The sequence below is a fragment of the Chionomys nivalis genome, chromosome 12 (assembly GCF_950005125.1).
Source record: "Chionomys nivalis chromosome 12, mChiNiv1.1, whole genome shotgun sequence".
NCBI classification, from domain to species: domain Eukaryota; kingdom Metazoa; phylum Chordata; class Mammalia; order Rodentia; family Cricetidae; genus Chionomys; species Chionomys nivalis.
In genome coordinates, this window is record NC_080097.1 from 68729540 (window position 1) to 68743900 (window position 14361).

General features: G+C 43.2%; 1 protein-coding gene across 8 annotated transcripts in view; it reads left to right on the forward strand.

Annotated features, from left to right (window-relative positions):
- Kcnma1 (potassium calcium-activated channel subfamily M alpha 1) overlaps positions 1–14361 on the forward strand; it is a 740126-nt gene that overhangs the window by 524528 nt on the left and 201237 nt on the right. For all 8 annotated transcript variants that reach the window (XM_057786232.1, XM_057786233.1, XM_057786234.1 and 5 more), the window contains exons 11-14: positions 125–230; positions 2824–2906; positions 6699–6768; positions 13265–13420. In XM_057786232.1, the coding sequence (XP_057642215.1) occupies positions 125–230; positions 2824–2906; positions 6699–6768; positions 13265–13420 (415 nt within the window). The remainder of the gene's footprint in view (positions 1–124; positions 231–2823; positions 2907–6698; positions 6769–13264; positions 13421–14361) is intronic.

The following is a 14361-nucleotide window of genomic DNA, read 5'->3' on the forward strand; positions in this document are numbered from 1 at the left end:
GGGGTTTCTCTGAAGGTTAGGGCCTTTGTTCAGGTCTTTATGTAGAAGTTAAAAGCTAGGGAGCCACAGAATCTGAGATTTCCACTACGTTGTTTTAACAGTTGTTTCTTTTCTGTCTACGCAGCATCTCCCCTAACCTTGAGCTTGAGGCCCTGTTCAAGCGACATTTTACTCAGGTGGAATTTTATCAGGGTTCTGTCCTCAATCCCCACGATCTTGCCAGAGTCAAGGTAAGGATAAATAAATGTCTTTACTCTTTCATGAGGGTTGGGGCCATGATTCCCAGAGTAGCCAAGAGTCATCTTCTAAGTCATTAACAAGATAACTCAGATGTTACTAACTCCAGTACCCTCTTTCGTTGGCCCCAGGACCTTGCTCTGCTTGCTCACGCTAGACCATCTCTAAGTATTCCACAATTAGGTTTGTCCTAATATAGAACTTTCCTCTTTTCTTCTAAACCAACCACTCCCAAAGTAGGACTCCAATGTTAAGTTGGGGCTGTCTCATCCCCATGGTTCAGTGGGTAAAGGCACTCATTGCAAAGCCTGTTGACCTAGGTTTAAACTCCAGGACCTACTTGGTGGAAGGAGAGACCCAATTCCCACAAATTGTCCTCTCGTTTTAATGTACACACACATGCGCACGCGCGCACACACACACGCACATACAATTCCACGAAACTAGGAAAAGAAACGATGAAGCTACAGCTACTGAAACACAATGTAGGGCTAAGATCACAAACAGCAAGGAGAATAACAAATTGATAGCAATAATACACACCTTTCAATAATAACTTGAAATATAAAACATGGGCCCTACTTCCTCAGTCAAAGGACACAAGTTATGTGAATGGGTTAAGAAAGAAGCCATCTTTCTGTTGTGTACATGAAACTCGTCTGACCTTCAAAGATGACCACCTCTTTAAAGAGACAGGATATAAAAACCATCCTGAGCAGATGGGTGCAGAAAACAAACAGGCACCAATATCCTTCTATCCCACAAAATAGACTTGAAACCAAAATTAACCAGAAGAGACGAAGAGGGACACTTTGTGCTAATCAAGAGAACAATTAACCAAGGAACTCTTACAATACTAAACATGTATACCCCAAACTCTGGTCCACCCAATTTAACAGTGGGTGATTTCTATACTCCACTTTCTCTAATACTAAATAAATATAAAAAAAATAATGTTGAATGGCTAAAAAGCCATGCACAATGTAACAGCAAAGATGATTAATTTCCACCTAATTGAACTCAGCATAGGTTTCAAATCCATTAATTATATCTGAGAGAAATGTTAGAAAAGAAAATTACACAAAGCTATAAAACATCTGTGCTTCCCTTTTCCAAAAAAAAAAAAAAAAATTGACGCTGCACCATTTGGTAATACGTTAACCATATTCTTCATGGGCCCTTTTGAATTGGCATCTTCTCATAAAGTACAAATGAGACTTTAGAAAAGGAAGGGACACAGTAAACTGACATTTGCTATTTAATTCATTTAACACAGCTTTAGTAAGTGTGCTCAACATTTGTGTGCCAGTGGCAGTTCACTAATATTGTGTGAACCTGCGGAAGCCTAAATGCTAACTGTGGTCACCAAGAAGTTCTGTAATTGCTGTAGTGGCAAACATAGAAAATCTAGAAGGATTTGTATGAATTCTTCATATTATTAAAGAAATCCAGAGACAGTGCTTGACATATTGGGGACAGAACTATGGCCCTCCTGCTGAACAGTTCTATGCTGAAACAGTTGAGTAAGTACAACATTCTGAGCAGAAGAATTGCAGACCCAGGTCAGCTTGTGAATTCTCATGCGTATGTAGGATAGTTCCTCTTAATATTATCCAGACATGACCTAAGTCATAAGAACAGAGAAAATGGCTTTTGTTCATAGGCCTAATTTAAATGCAAGCAATTATTAGCACATCAAACTCACGGTCTGTCTAAGGAACAACCCTCCTTTTGGCTCACATTAAGATAAGTCAGTAGGTTGCCTTTTGGATCCATCTGTAAAGTATCATTTCATTTATATAAATTATTTGTCTTTTGAATACCTGAGTAGTAATGAACAGTAAACAGCACAGAACCATGGTCTATTTAAGGCTCCAGTTTCTTCTTGGGACCCATGTAATAAAAATGTACATAAGGTTTGATAAAGGATTTTTTTAAAAAAAGATTTACTTATTTTAAATTTATATGTATGAGTGTTTTCCCTGCATACATGTATGTGTACTTCTTGTTGCCTGAAGCCTACAGACGAGAAGAGGGAGTCAGATGCCCTGGAAGTTTTCAATGGTGTGAGCTACCATGTGGGTGCTGGTAATGGAACATCTAGTTTCTGCAAAAGCAACAAGTGTTCTTAATCCCTGAATTGTCTCTCCAGCCCCTGGATGGTCCAGTTTACTATGCTGAATCTGCAACTATTCTTGTCCATGTCCTAACCTGAGGGAAGGGGTTTAACCCACCAACTTCTATTTCCTGGTTAATTAAGATGATGGCACACAGTTTAAATAGGAAGTGGGAATGAGATTGAACAGCTCCATTAGGTGAATTTAAGGACTTTGGCAAATACGCCTGTAAGCAGCTAGGGCAAATGAAGTGCGGAATTACTGAGGTTCATGCTGGAATGTTTGTTCTGTATCAAGGACTTGAACTGCCACCTACACTTTTGACAAAACTATAATTTTTTTTCATGATTTTTTCCCCTTTCCTTGCAAAACACTAGGTTCTCTAAATGCTATCAACACAGAGAGACTGCGGTTGTGTGTGTCTGTTTATGTTTGTGTTTGTTATGATTTTTTTCCTTTGGTCTCTCAGATAGAGTCAGCAGATGCATGCCTGATCCTTGCCAATAAGTACTGCGCTGACCCGGATGCAGAAGACGCTTCCAACATCATGAGGTAACTCCTGGCATCAGAACTGTCTCGGAGGACCATCCTCCCTTCATCACGGGCCAACAATGACTCCTGTACAGAGTTGGTAGAGCTGAAGAGCAGTGTCCGCTGCTCAGAACTGCCCATGGAGTTCAGGTTCCTAGGGAAAGAACTAGAAAATGAATAATAGGTTCAGGTCTGAATAAAAGTGCCGTGAGCACAGGGCTGGGGAGATGGCTCAGTTGGAGAAGTGCCTGCCTCCTGTGCAATGTGATGACATGAGTCTGAACCCCAGAACCAATTCTAGAAACTGAGGCACATTTGAATCCTTAGGAGTCAGAGGCAACAGATCTCTGGGATTCACCGGCCAAGCTCCCTAACCTAACTCAGTTCCAGGTCACTGAGACCTGTTTTAAAAAGGCAAGGTGGTCCCCATGTAAAATTACTCAGTGCTGACTTCTGTCTTCAAGTGAGCTTACACCTACATCTACACACAGAGATTCATACACATAAAATCTTAAATTTTCATTTTTTTTTAAATTATGTTATCTGAAAGGAATTGGACCCAAGATGTCTTTACTGGGAAGGGTCTTAAAATACCTACAGGAGGTATTTTTTTCTACATGTTTCAACATCCTTGCATTTGAAACAGCAAGCAGGTGGTCTTGCTGGAATCTGGTATAGCACACTCCCATCTAGAAAACTCTCTGACTCAAAATGCCAATAGCTGAGGCTAAGAAACCCCTAGTTAGTACTTCCCCAGCCTGTCTGCATCAGGTTATTATTGCTCTGAAAGTGATTAGTTAATTTAGTTTCCTCAGATGAGTGATTTTAATATTAGCATGGATCTCTGAGAGACTGAATTATATAGATTATGTTTTCATTCTTTATGGATTGAATTCACCACTCCTCATGTTTGTTTTGTTTTCTTTGTTTGTTTTTAAATAGATCATGGTCTGGAGGGAAAAAAAATCTAGAACACTAATAGTTAATGCCTTATCTGTCCATGGGCTAGGCCTCTCGAAGGCTAATTTTAACCCTACTCTAAGACCTTAACTTACTCTCATTTCAGAAAAAGAAAAGATTTCTTTAGCTATTGTTCCTCTCACAAACTTGTCATCGTATCCTGGCTGTAGAAAAATGACCAAAAAAATCTGAACATTTTGCTCTCCTTAGCTACAATCCTTTTAGATTCTGTCTTTTCTCTGGTATAAACTGCAGAATAGTCACTTGAGGTAGGGGAAGATAATAAAGGGAATTTTCTAGAGAGCCTGGACTAAGGGAATGCTTCATTCCCGCTGTAGTTCCAACAACTCTCACGTAACAGTGAACAGGCATCATTTGTACCAGACACACAGCCCAAATGCTAATTGCAGCTTGCTTCCCTGGGACTCAAGGACTTACCCCAAGGTGAGAGTCGGGAAGTTGCCTTTGGATTTTCACAATGCTTGTGAATATTTTCTTTTCGTTTTAATTAGTGTTCTCCAGTTACATGTACATACAGAATTCCTCTAGTGCATTTAGGTTGATCCAGTCTTCCTGTCAGTATCTGGACCTTGTGTCTGGAAGAAACCATCTGGCATGAGCGTCTTTCTTTCCAGTCCTTTTGCTTTGGCAGTAGACTCTGTTAGATGTTTTAAGGAAATTTGTGCACACGTTCTAGTCAGACTTGGTTTGCCAGGCTGCCAAGAAGATGCAGTGGGGACTAGCTTCACACCTGAGCCCATCTCTTTACAGGCCTCACTGGAAAGCGACCACACAGGTCAGCTTCAGTTTAGAATGTGTCCCTTGTCATTTCTGAACTAAGCAGTATTTCAACCCTTTGACAGTTTTTTTTTTTATCCTGCCATTTTTAGTGTTAAAAATATAGCTCTTCTAGGGACAAGATTTCATCTTTTTCCTTATTACAAACAAAGAAACCAGGAGCACAAAGCTTATGTTTTGGACCTCAGAGAAGTTCCTGGCATATATACTTTTATTTTTCCTCAGTGGTGAAAAATAGAAACTTGTGGAAATTTTGAAATGGGCATTTCCCATAATTGAAATATTTTACTTGAATTTTGAGGATGAAGGGTTAATGTGAGCACACATAGGTGTCAGGGAGAATGGTGGAATGACACAGTATAAAGCTCACTAGGCACACAGGGCTTCCAGAATGTACGTAAGCCATCTACTAAGGAGGATTGGGAGAAAGATCCAAACGGGAGTGGGAAAGTCAGGGTTAAATGTGGCTTCAGCTTTTCTTTTATTTGTATATTCCTACTTAGATTAATGAGACCAATCTGCTGTTTCTGAAATTAAAATGTCAAAGAGTCATTTGAAACGAACTAATGCAGAAAGCTGGCTGGAACTGAGAGGCTCTCAGAGGCTGACAGAGGCTGACAAATGCCCCGAGTTATAAGCAGAGGCCAACATGTCACTCCCTCGAGACTGAGAGGAGGTCCTTCCGGTGCAAAGCTCTGGGTGAATGTGTGCAGAGAGCGGCTTTCTAAGGAGCCGTCTCCCCACTTCTTTGGTTGCAGTTTCCTCAGATGAAGCTGCTGTCTGATTCCTTCTCTCCAGTTTTGCAGAAAACGTGGCAAAGGGAAGCGCTGAGCGGGGTGGGAAATTTATGGGGGCGGCTGTGGTAATTGAGCTTGCGTTCCTGAGGAGGCTTAGGAGGTGGCCCTTTCTCTGGAATTCCATTCTTTAGCCTTCCTTGTCACAGAAGGAAATGTACAATGTCACCCCTGACAGGGTTGGGAATGACAAAAACCATAACTTACACGTGGAGAAGGGCTTTAATGATTTCAAAGCATTTTAACATCTGGTCTCCCATTTGCTCCTCATACCAAGCCTGTGAAGTAAACAGAGCAGGTGAGGTTGCCCTCAGTGTCCAGATGAGAAGACAGGAACAGAGAGCCTGGGGATTTCCTCAGGGTCACCCAGTTCATTAGCACAATGGCTGTGCTGGAAGCCAGGTGTTTCCATTCAAGGGCTCCTTCCTTCTTCCCTTTGCAGTGTGATTGACAGGAGAGGGGATGCTGGGGAAGCTTGGTGGGTAGGGTCATCCAGGCTCAGTAAAGGACAGAGGGCAATAAACCGTATGTTTAGGGTGCTGGTGTTTAACTTGAACCAGTGGTCAAGTCATCGTTATGCTGTGTAAGGCAGAGTCCTCTATCATATCCCAAGAGTTCTGCTTAAATATCACATTTATGCCAGCCTGGTCTACAAGAGCTAGTTCCAGGACAAAAACTACAGAGAAACCCTGTCTCCAAAATCAAAATCAAAAAAAAAAAAAAAAAAAATCACATTTATGCGAATGTCTAAAGGGAATGTGAAAATCAGAGCCACTTCCCAGGTGGCCTGTTTGAGTTGTCGTCATTGTCTTAGGTTGTTAACTGGACACAGAGCAGAGGTTTTTACATGTGGTGTGGAGGACTGCAGACCTCCAGAACCTGTCCGTGAACATCAGAAACTCCCATCTCCAGTCCATTTAGGTCCACAGTCTATCTCCTACGTGTCACAGGAGTCCTTTGTGTTTGTTTTTAAGGCAGACTCTCATGTAGCCCAGGCTAGCTTTGAACTTGCTTTGTAGACAAGTCTGGCCTTAGAGTCCTGGTCACCAGCCTCCATCTATCAAGTGTACTTCACTACTCCACCTACTCTGATGTTTGCCATGGTCCTGGAGGGTAATGTGAGAACACATTCTTTCTTTGGACACAAGCTCGTGGATGGCCCTGGTTGCTGGCTTGACCAAGGTTACCTAGTGAGTCGACTCCTTCATCCTACTCTGTGGGTTCCACAGAGCATGCTCAGTTCTGGCTTTGTCTTTTGCAGAGTGATCTCCATAAAGAACTACCACCCGAAAATCAGGATCATAACTCAGATGCTGCAGTATCATAACAAGGTACGTGGTAAGCTTCCAGGCCTGGAGCCATCCTCAGACCTCGGGTGCTAGCATCTTCTCTCTCTCCATAGACACACAAACATATTCATGTAAGGACACATGTACACATACCCTGAGGTCTGGCAAAGATATGCAATAGTTAAAGTGTCTTCCTAGGACATTCCTTCAGGGTCATCAACTTATTTTTTGAGGTGGGTCAATAGGAGGAGGTGTCTTTGTCGCCTCTTAGAGTAATTCATTCATTCAAGAAAAAGCTATTGAACATTTTGCTTCAGAAATATTGATATGTTCTTAGATCCTGTCCATACCTAAGTCCCAACAACTGGCATTTCTATGTCCTGCAGTCATTCAGTCAATATCTATTGAATAACGACTCTGTAATTAACCCTCTTCCTGCTACTTATAGGGTAGGATAGCTGTGAAGATAAAATCTGATTTTGTGTCCTTAGAGACGGATCAAGGAAGGTGTTGAGAGTGTGCCAGATAACTGGTAGGATTTCTCTCTGTGTGGCCAAGTGCACTTGAAAGAACATAATACAAACTGAGTAAAGAAAGCAGAACATGACATTATCCTCACATTCGGAATGGGAATCTCCCCAGTTATACTTGGGAAAGTAGTGGTTTATCCAAAGTTTATACTTAAAGCAATGCTCCCAGTGTGGCAGCTTCCGATGGGGCCTGGTTAGAAAGAACTCAAACGTTAGAGTTAGTGCTGCTGTTGTAATCACCTCTCGCTGAAGCAGAGCTAAAGGTCTAATCAAAGGCAGCACTCCTTCACTTGGCTTGGGGTTGAGCTCTAGACAGCTTTGGAGGAGGGAAGGTAGCATCTTGTTCTACTTGATATGGTACCAGTTGTCTTCTTAATGGAGCTTAGAGACTGGAGGCTTCTCAGCACCTGGGGCCAGGTGTCCTGTCCGAACAGAAATAACTCCCTGCAGGGTTATGTGTGACAGCATGCCCCGTCTTATAGGCCATATTCTCTACAAAACAAGTCATCAGGTGTCCCAGAGAAAACCCCATTCTGCCAAATGCCACCAGCACCATGCTATTATTTCTTAATTGCTGGCAAGTTTTGGCCCATTTAGCTGTGTGGAGGCCCATCAGAGGCTATTGCTGAGTGGGTCCTGCTGTCAGTGACTGGCCCACTGCATGGAATTGCTGCCCAATGCCAACCGTTGCCCAGCCCTCGGCAGGTGGCTCTATTGGAAATTTTGTTACTCTCCAGCCAGTGGGTTTGGTGGTGGACACCGAAGGTGACACCTCTCTTTGTCTCTGAATACTCAAGATTGCGAAAAGGGGCCTGTTGGTAACTCTCAGGCATCAACTGCTGAAGTTCTTGACAGCAGCCTCTGTAGGTGGAGGTGAATTTTATTAGCAAGGCTGTGACTGGTGACAGCTCCTGCTGCAAGGAACACTCCTTCTTTCACTTGTGATTTGAAATTTCATTTAGTGTGGGAGTGCTTTAAGCGATTGTTTAGATTTTTGGCTGAATTTAGACTGAATAGGAAAATTAATGTTGTATGTTTAGAAAGAGATGTCAGTTCCTTTTCTTCTCTTTCCAATGGGTGCTGATGTAGCATCTTCAAGAAATTAAAGAGGATTTCAGCTGTGTAGTTCTTGTCAAACTCAAAGCAACTTGATTGGCCTCAGAGTCGGATGGTACCTGGTCAGTATTCACATGAGTACAGCCACCCAGAGATCTTGGAGAGACTCTCCAATACAATCATTCAGACACTGTGATGAAGACATCAACAGGCCCAGGACTATTTGCTTAAAACCCATCTTGTTTAGAACCATCCCACTCACTCTCCTTGGGTTTCTGGGTCAGGAAAAATCATTTTCAGAACACTGTTAGATTAGTAAGGATACAGTGATAGAGTAATTTTGACAAAGTACATTTTCCTCTGTTACTTCCCATCCCCCTGTTAGAACGGGCATCCTCTCGTCTTTAGGTCATTCTTAGCAGATTTTTAGTAGACAGTTTTTCACGCTGCCTTATGATTTTGCGGCTGCTGAAGATGACCTACCCTTTTTACACGCTCTTCTTTTCTTCCAACATTTTCTTCTTCTCGTGACTTTTTCCCTGCGCTCATCTGAGATGCACATAGAACTCCCCCCACTTGTACAGGCACTTAGGAAAGACCCGATACTTGTGTGAAAGCTATGTCACTGAGAACATATTCTGGAGGGGGTAGTGGCTCCCACAATTGGACAGCAGGCTTGAAATAAAAACAATGTCAACCCCCCGTGATGTAACGAGGGTGATCTTCTGGCGCCTAGAGGGATACAGGGAAACTGCTGGCCTTGAGTTTGTCATCATAATAATTACAGACATTTGTGTCCTGTTTTATGGGTTTAAAAGAGCCTTGACATCCGTTATCTCATTTAGTCCTCATTGGGCCATCTGTGCATTTTAGCTGCGCAGTGTAACTTCAGACTAGCGGAAGTCAAAACTCTGTCCTAGACAGATCACCTCCGGCGAGCACAAACCATGGTCACTCAGCAGCCGGCAAACTAGGACAGCATAGCCAACTGCCACCTTCTATTTAAGTGGGACAGTAGCTCACAGAACCACGCTGTGGTTCCTAGGGGAAGATTGGTACTCTACGAAATGGGTCTCTTTACAGTGGCCATGATTTACAAAGAGAACCTTTAAAAACTGGCCTTCTCTTAATGAAGATGAAAGAGTGTGCTGGCTGACAGTGTGGGAAAAGCTCTCTGAAGACAGGACAATGCATGACATGTTGGACGGAAGTGTCATTCCCAATAACTCACCTGGTATTGGTAGCTTTGTTTCCAGAGCTCCTTGTCTCTTTCAAGAAACCAAGTCTCCAGCACAGATGCCAGTTCTTTGAGCATCCCCATTGTCTCTGCTTGCATGTGGGACATAATTGTGTTCATCATTGCCTTCATAACTTTCCTGTGCCTATGATAGGATACTCTCACAAAAGCACCAACATGAACGAGGGTTTTATTTCTGCTCACAGCTCAAGGCTCAGTGCATCCTAGAGAGGAGGTCAAGCTTCCAGGAGTCTGAAGTAGCTGATTATGTCAACATCCACCATCAGGAAGTACAGAGATGAATACATACAGTTACTCAGTTCCCTTTTTCCCACTTACAGAGTCCAGGATTCCAACCAGGAAATGGTGCCACCCAGAGCGTGTGGGTCTTTCAGCCTCAATGCCAGAATGAAGATAATCCCTCACAGGCGTGCCATGAGGCCTGTCTCATAGATGAGTCTAGATTCTGACAGTCATCACAGGCAGCTTCCTGTCATTCTAACAACAAAGCTTTGGGCCTTGATGAGTTAGCCTTGCTCTCTTAGGCTTGTGCTAAGGCAACACATCATTTGGGGGAAGACTGGTGGAAAGCAATGGGTCAATTCATAGCCATCATATCAAAAAGGGCTGACTGGTGTTCTGCTAGCTTTTTGCTAGGCAATGATCTCAATGACTCAAAGACCCTTTACTAGTGGCTACCTTCCAAAGATTCCACTTCCTCCTAAGAGAGTAGCTCCCTGGGGATGAAGCTGTTAGCATGTGGTCCTTCAGTGGTCAGCGACTGAAGATGCAGGCTACAAATACTGCGGGTTTTTCACTCATAGACTCTTTGCTTTAAGTATTTCACAGCATCTCTCTACTGCTGAGTGTGTGGTAGGAGAAGTAAGTGTAGCCAGAATTCATTCCTCCCACCTTCCTCGGACAGCACATTTTATAGTCCTTTTCCAGGGAATGAAGGGTGTTCCAGTAGCATAAACAGGGGAGGGATGTGTGATAAATGTTGGACCTGCCCTTTTTCTTTGCCAAATTAGAAGAAATTTGTCTCCAGATTCCTGTGTGGAAATGCTGCTGGGTTTTTTGTTTTGTTTTGTTTGTTCACCAGACTCAACTTCCCTCAAATGGAAGAGGATGAAGTTTCCAAAAAGAAAGAATTTTAGTTCCTGGGTCAATATCCTCTTGCACACAGCCTTCCCTCCTGGCCATTGCTAGTTCAGCTTCACTTCCTGTCCCATGACTAGAGAAAATACAGTGAGGGCTGGAGATATGGCTCAGTGGTTAAGAGCACTTATTGCTCTTCCAGAGGACCGGGGTTCAATTCCCAGCACCCACATGGCAGCTCACAACTGTGTGAAAATGCAGTTCCACAAGATCTGACACCCTCACACCAATGCACATAAAATAAAGTTACATAAATCATTAAATTTTTTTTTTTTTAAAGAAAATACAGGCAAGAAAGGAGGCACTGGAAGCTGGGCACGAACATGACTTTTACATAGAACACAAGAGACCCAAGGCTTGCATGCCAGAGCTTCATATTTTGAATGACATAGAGATAGGACAGACTTTCTGCAAGGTTTCAACTGTTTGAAGAAGGCATGGAAGATATGTGGTGTCTCTGTCGGGACTAGACCACCCGGATCTCTTGTCACAGACAAGTTCATCACTTGGATGCCATTTATCATTCTTCTCCTATGAGTATTTCTCCACATGGGTGAAGGTCTTTTGTACCATGCCAGGAAAGTAAAATGAAAAACTGATGTCATAAGCAAGGGAAGAATGGGGAGAGAAATGGGAAAGATGGTGGAGCTTTCTGTTAGCATTGTGTGGGATGTGCAGAAGACCCTGTGGTGCTCAACTCCACACAAATCCCACTCTTCTGTGGCCCACACACAGGCCTGTTTTAACCATACTTTGTTTAGGGAGCAAGCGGTTGTCTCTTCAGCAGTAACCACTGCAGGCTCGGCATTGGAGACTGTTACAGAGGTAGATTTTGCAAGCAGACATTTCACAAGGGTAGAGTTTCTCCAAGCAGAGCGAGAAGTCCTGGTCTCTGTTCTTTGTTTCTACAATGGGATCTTCCTTCCTTCTTTTGCAACTGGCCTCTGTCATTCTGAAGATGAAGGGAAGGCTTTTTTTTTTTGCTGCTTCCATTTGCTGATGCATAGGGAGATATAATTTCAGAGCTATAGAGACTTGGCATGTACAGGGACTTAGAAGAACTCTGGGTCAACTTCCTGTACAAAACGTGATTTACTCTAGCATATTGGAAAAATGCTAAGTTTTAGGAATAAAGACTTTGTGCTTTTGTTGCTGTTGTTTAAACTAGCCATCTCCATTTATTAGTCACATTTCGTCCTTAGAAAGTTCCTTTGTGAAACAAGCCAAACCCCTCTGCTTTCATTAAATATATGCCAGGCTGGTCCTATCCTGGCTCCAAGCACAGAGTAGGGCAAAGCTAATCTTGACATAGCAGTAACTGAGGCATCAGATATGATGACTACTCTCTCTCCCTAAGGATCGTGTCCCCTGAATCTTGGAGATTTTTGGCTATTTTTACTGTTTCTCAAAAGACTTTTCACAAAACACTCACCCTCTCTTGTCTTCATCATTTTTCTCTGGTCATTTTTCAATTGATCATTTTCCCTCTTCAATTTTGACTACTAAGACTGGATCAAATCCTGTGGAATGAATGCGGCCTGTTCACATGGAATAAAAGGTTCATTTCCTTTGCTCTGGAGACTTTGGTTTTCAGTCTCATGTATCCGATGGTCTCTAATTGAGGTTTCAGTAACCCACACACTTAAGCGCTGTGCCCAGTTCTTTCTCTAACACACACTCTCTCTTAGATTTGCCTTCATGTTTCAAATTTATATAATGGATATTTTTGAATACAAGCACTGTCCCTGATATTTAAGCCTTGAAACTATCTTCTGCTGTTATTGTTAATCAATAAACACTAGAGAACTTCCTGTGTTTCAACTTTTTCACCCACTCTGTCATGTATGACTCTCTGCTGTGTGCCGCTGGCAAAGATTAGTGTTAGCATGCCTCTGGGACTCCAGGCTTGGTTCTGACATAACTGTGGAATAGGACAGTCCATCTGTGAGAGACTGCAGGATTCTGTGCTGTGATGGTTTAGGGGAATGGGTTCTGCACAGTGACCTCCAGAGAAGCGGCATTACCTCTCACATATAGAGCTGGAGGTCCTCCAGCTCCACCCCAGATCTATGCAGGGTGGGGCCAGCAACCTGTGGTCTTGTACACATGCAGGGCATGCAGGTACCCACTCAAGTTTTGGGCGTCACTGATCTAGAATATTGAGAAGGCAGAAAAAATCCAAGAGTATGCAGACACATAGACATCCTGCAGTCTCATGCTACTTGAGAGCCACTTTTAAAAAATGCTAACTAGACTTCTTAATAATGGGGGCTGGGGTGTCTCACAAGAGAAAAATCTTGTCTGGGTTGACTCTAGCTAAATAGCAAACTTGAGGGGAAAATGTGGACCTTGAGTGTAGAAGCAAGGTTGCCAAGAGGCCACAGTCTGTTGAATAGAAGCAGAGAACCTAGCCATTGGCCTCCGACGGAGGCACATGGAAGGAAGGATGAGTTTGGATGACCCAGTGTCCTTGGACAGGGCAACAGTTCCCAGAAGAGTTTTCAGACACTCAGACAAGGAGCAGAACAGGGTCTCATTCCTCTTGTTATTCCCACAGGCGCATCTGCTCAACATCCCCAGCTGGAATTGGAAAGAGGGTGATGACGCAATATGCCTCGCAGAGCTCAAGTTGGGTTTCATAGCCCAGAGCTGTCTGGCTCAAGGCCTCTCCACAATGCTTGCCAACCTCTTCTCTATGAGGTCATTCATAAAGGTAACGTCTTGTCTTATTAGAGCACATTAGCCTAGGATTCCATTTGTCGTGGGGTTGAGTAGAGCACAGCTTAAACTCAAAACAGATCGGCGGGCTTTAACTTCTCTGCTTGAGGAGAAATTCCTTGTTACAGATTTGGGAATGAGGCCAGCTCCTTTCAAAATTATGTTTTTATTTTTATTTGGCACATCCGTGGCCATTAAATGATTGTTCAAAGCACAATCCTCTCTTTTTTTTAGATAAACCACATGTTTATCTATCAACAAAGCCTCCACTGTTAAAACAAAAATATGATTTATATACATTCCATATGGCACCAGAGTGCCTAAAGAAAAGAATTATCATTTCACTCTTTTCTATCGAGTGGCTGGTGGACCTCTCACTGTGGGGATAAATGCAGACCATGTGTTTGTGCTGAAGCCCAAACCCCAACAACATAATTCATTTATTTACTTCTGCGCAATCAAGGAGGCCGGCAAGCCTGACATGCCATGGCTGCTTGAATGGAGAAAGAAAAGATGAACCGAGTCTTCACCCCAAGAGACGTGCAGTCTGGATGTGTTCATCTCCCTGTCAGAGCTCACTGGGCAGCCACTCCTAGTCTCCAGATGGCTGATGGGCCAACTCAGGAAGAGAGAATGAACCCGTTCTATTCTCCAGGGTCTAGAGCTTTGAGTGCCTCTGAGTCTAGGTGCCTAACTAAGCAAGTTTCCGGAGTATGGGCTTCGGCAGTCAAGCTTGCACACCACAACTGTGCGTTGTGCTACATAGAGCTGGGATGTGTCAGGCCTCTATCCTGTGTACCTATGCCATTGGCATTATTTAGCCGATAGGTAGTGCTCATAGTATGACATAAAGAATAGCTTGACCTGGACCCGCTCCCGTAATTGTAGCCATGCTTATAGTGAATAACATCTCGACTGAAAATATATCCTGTGTTT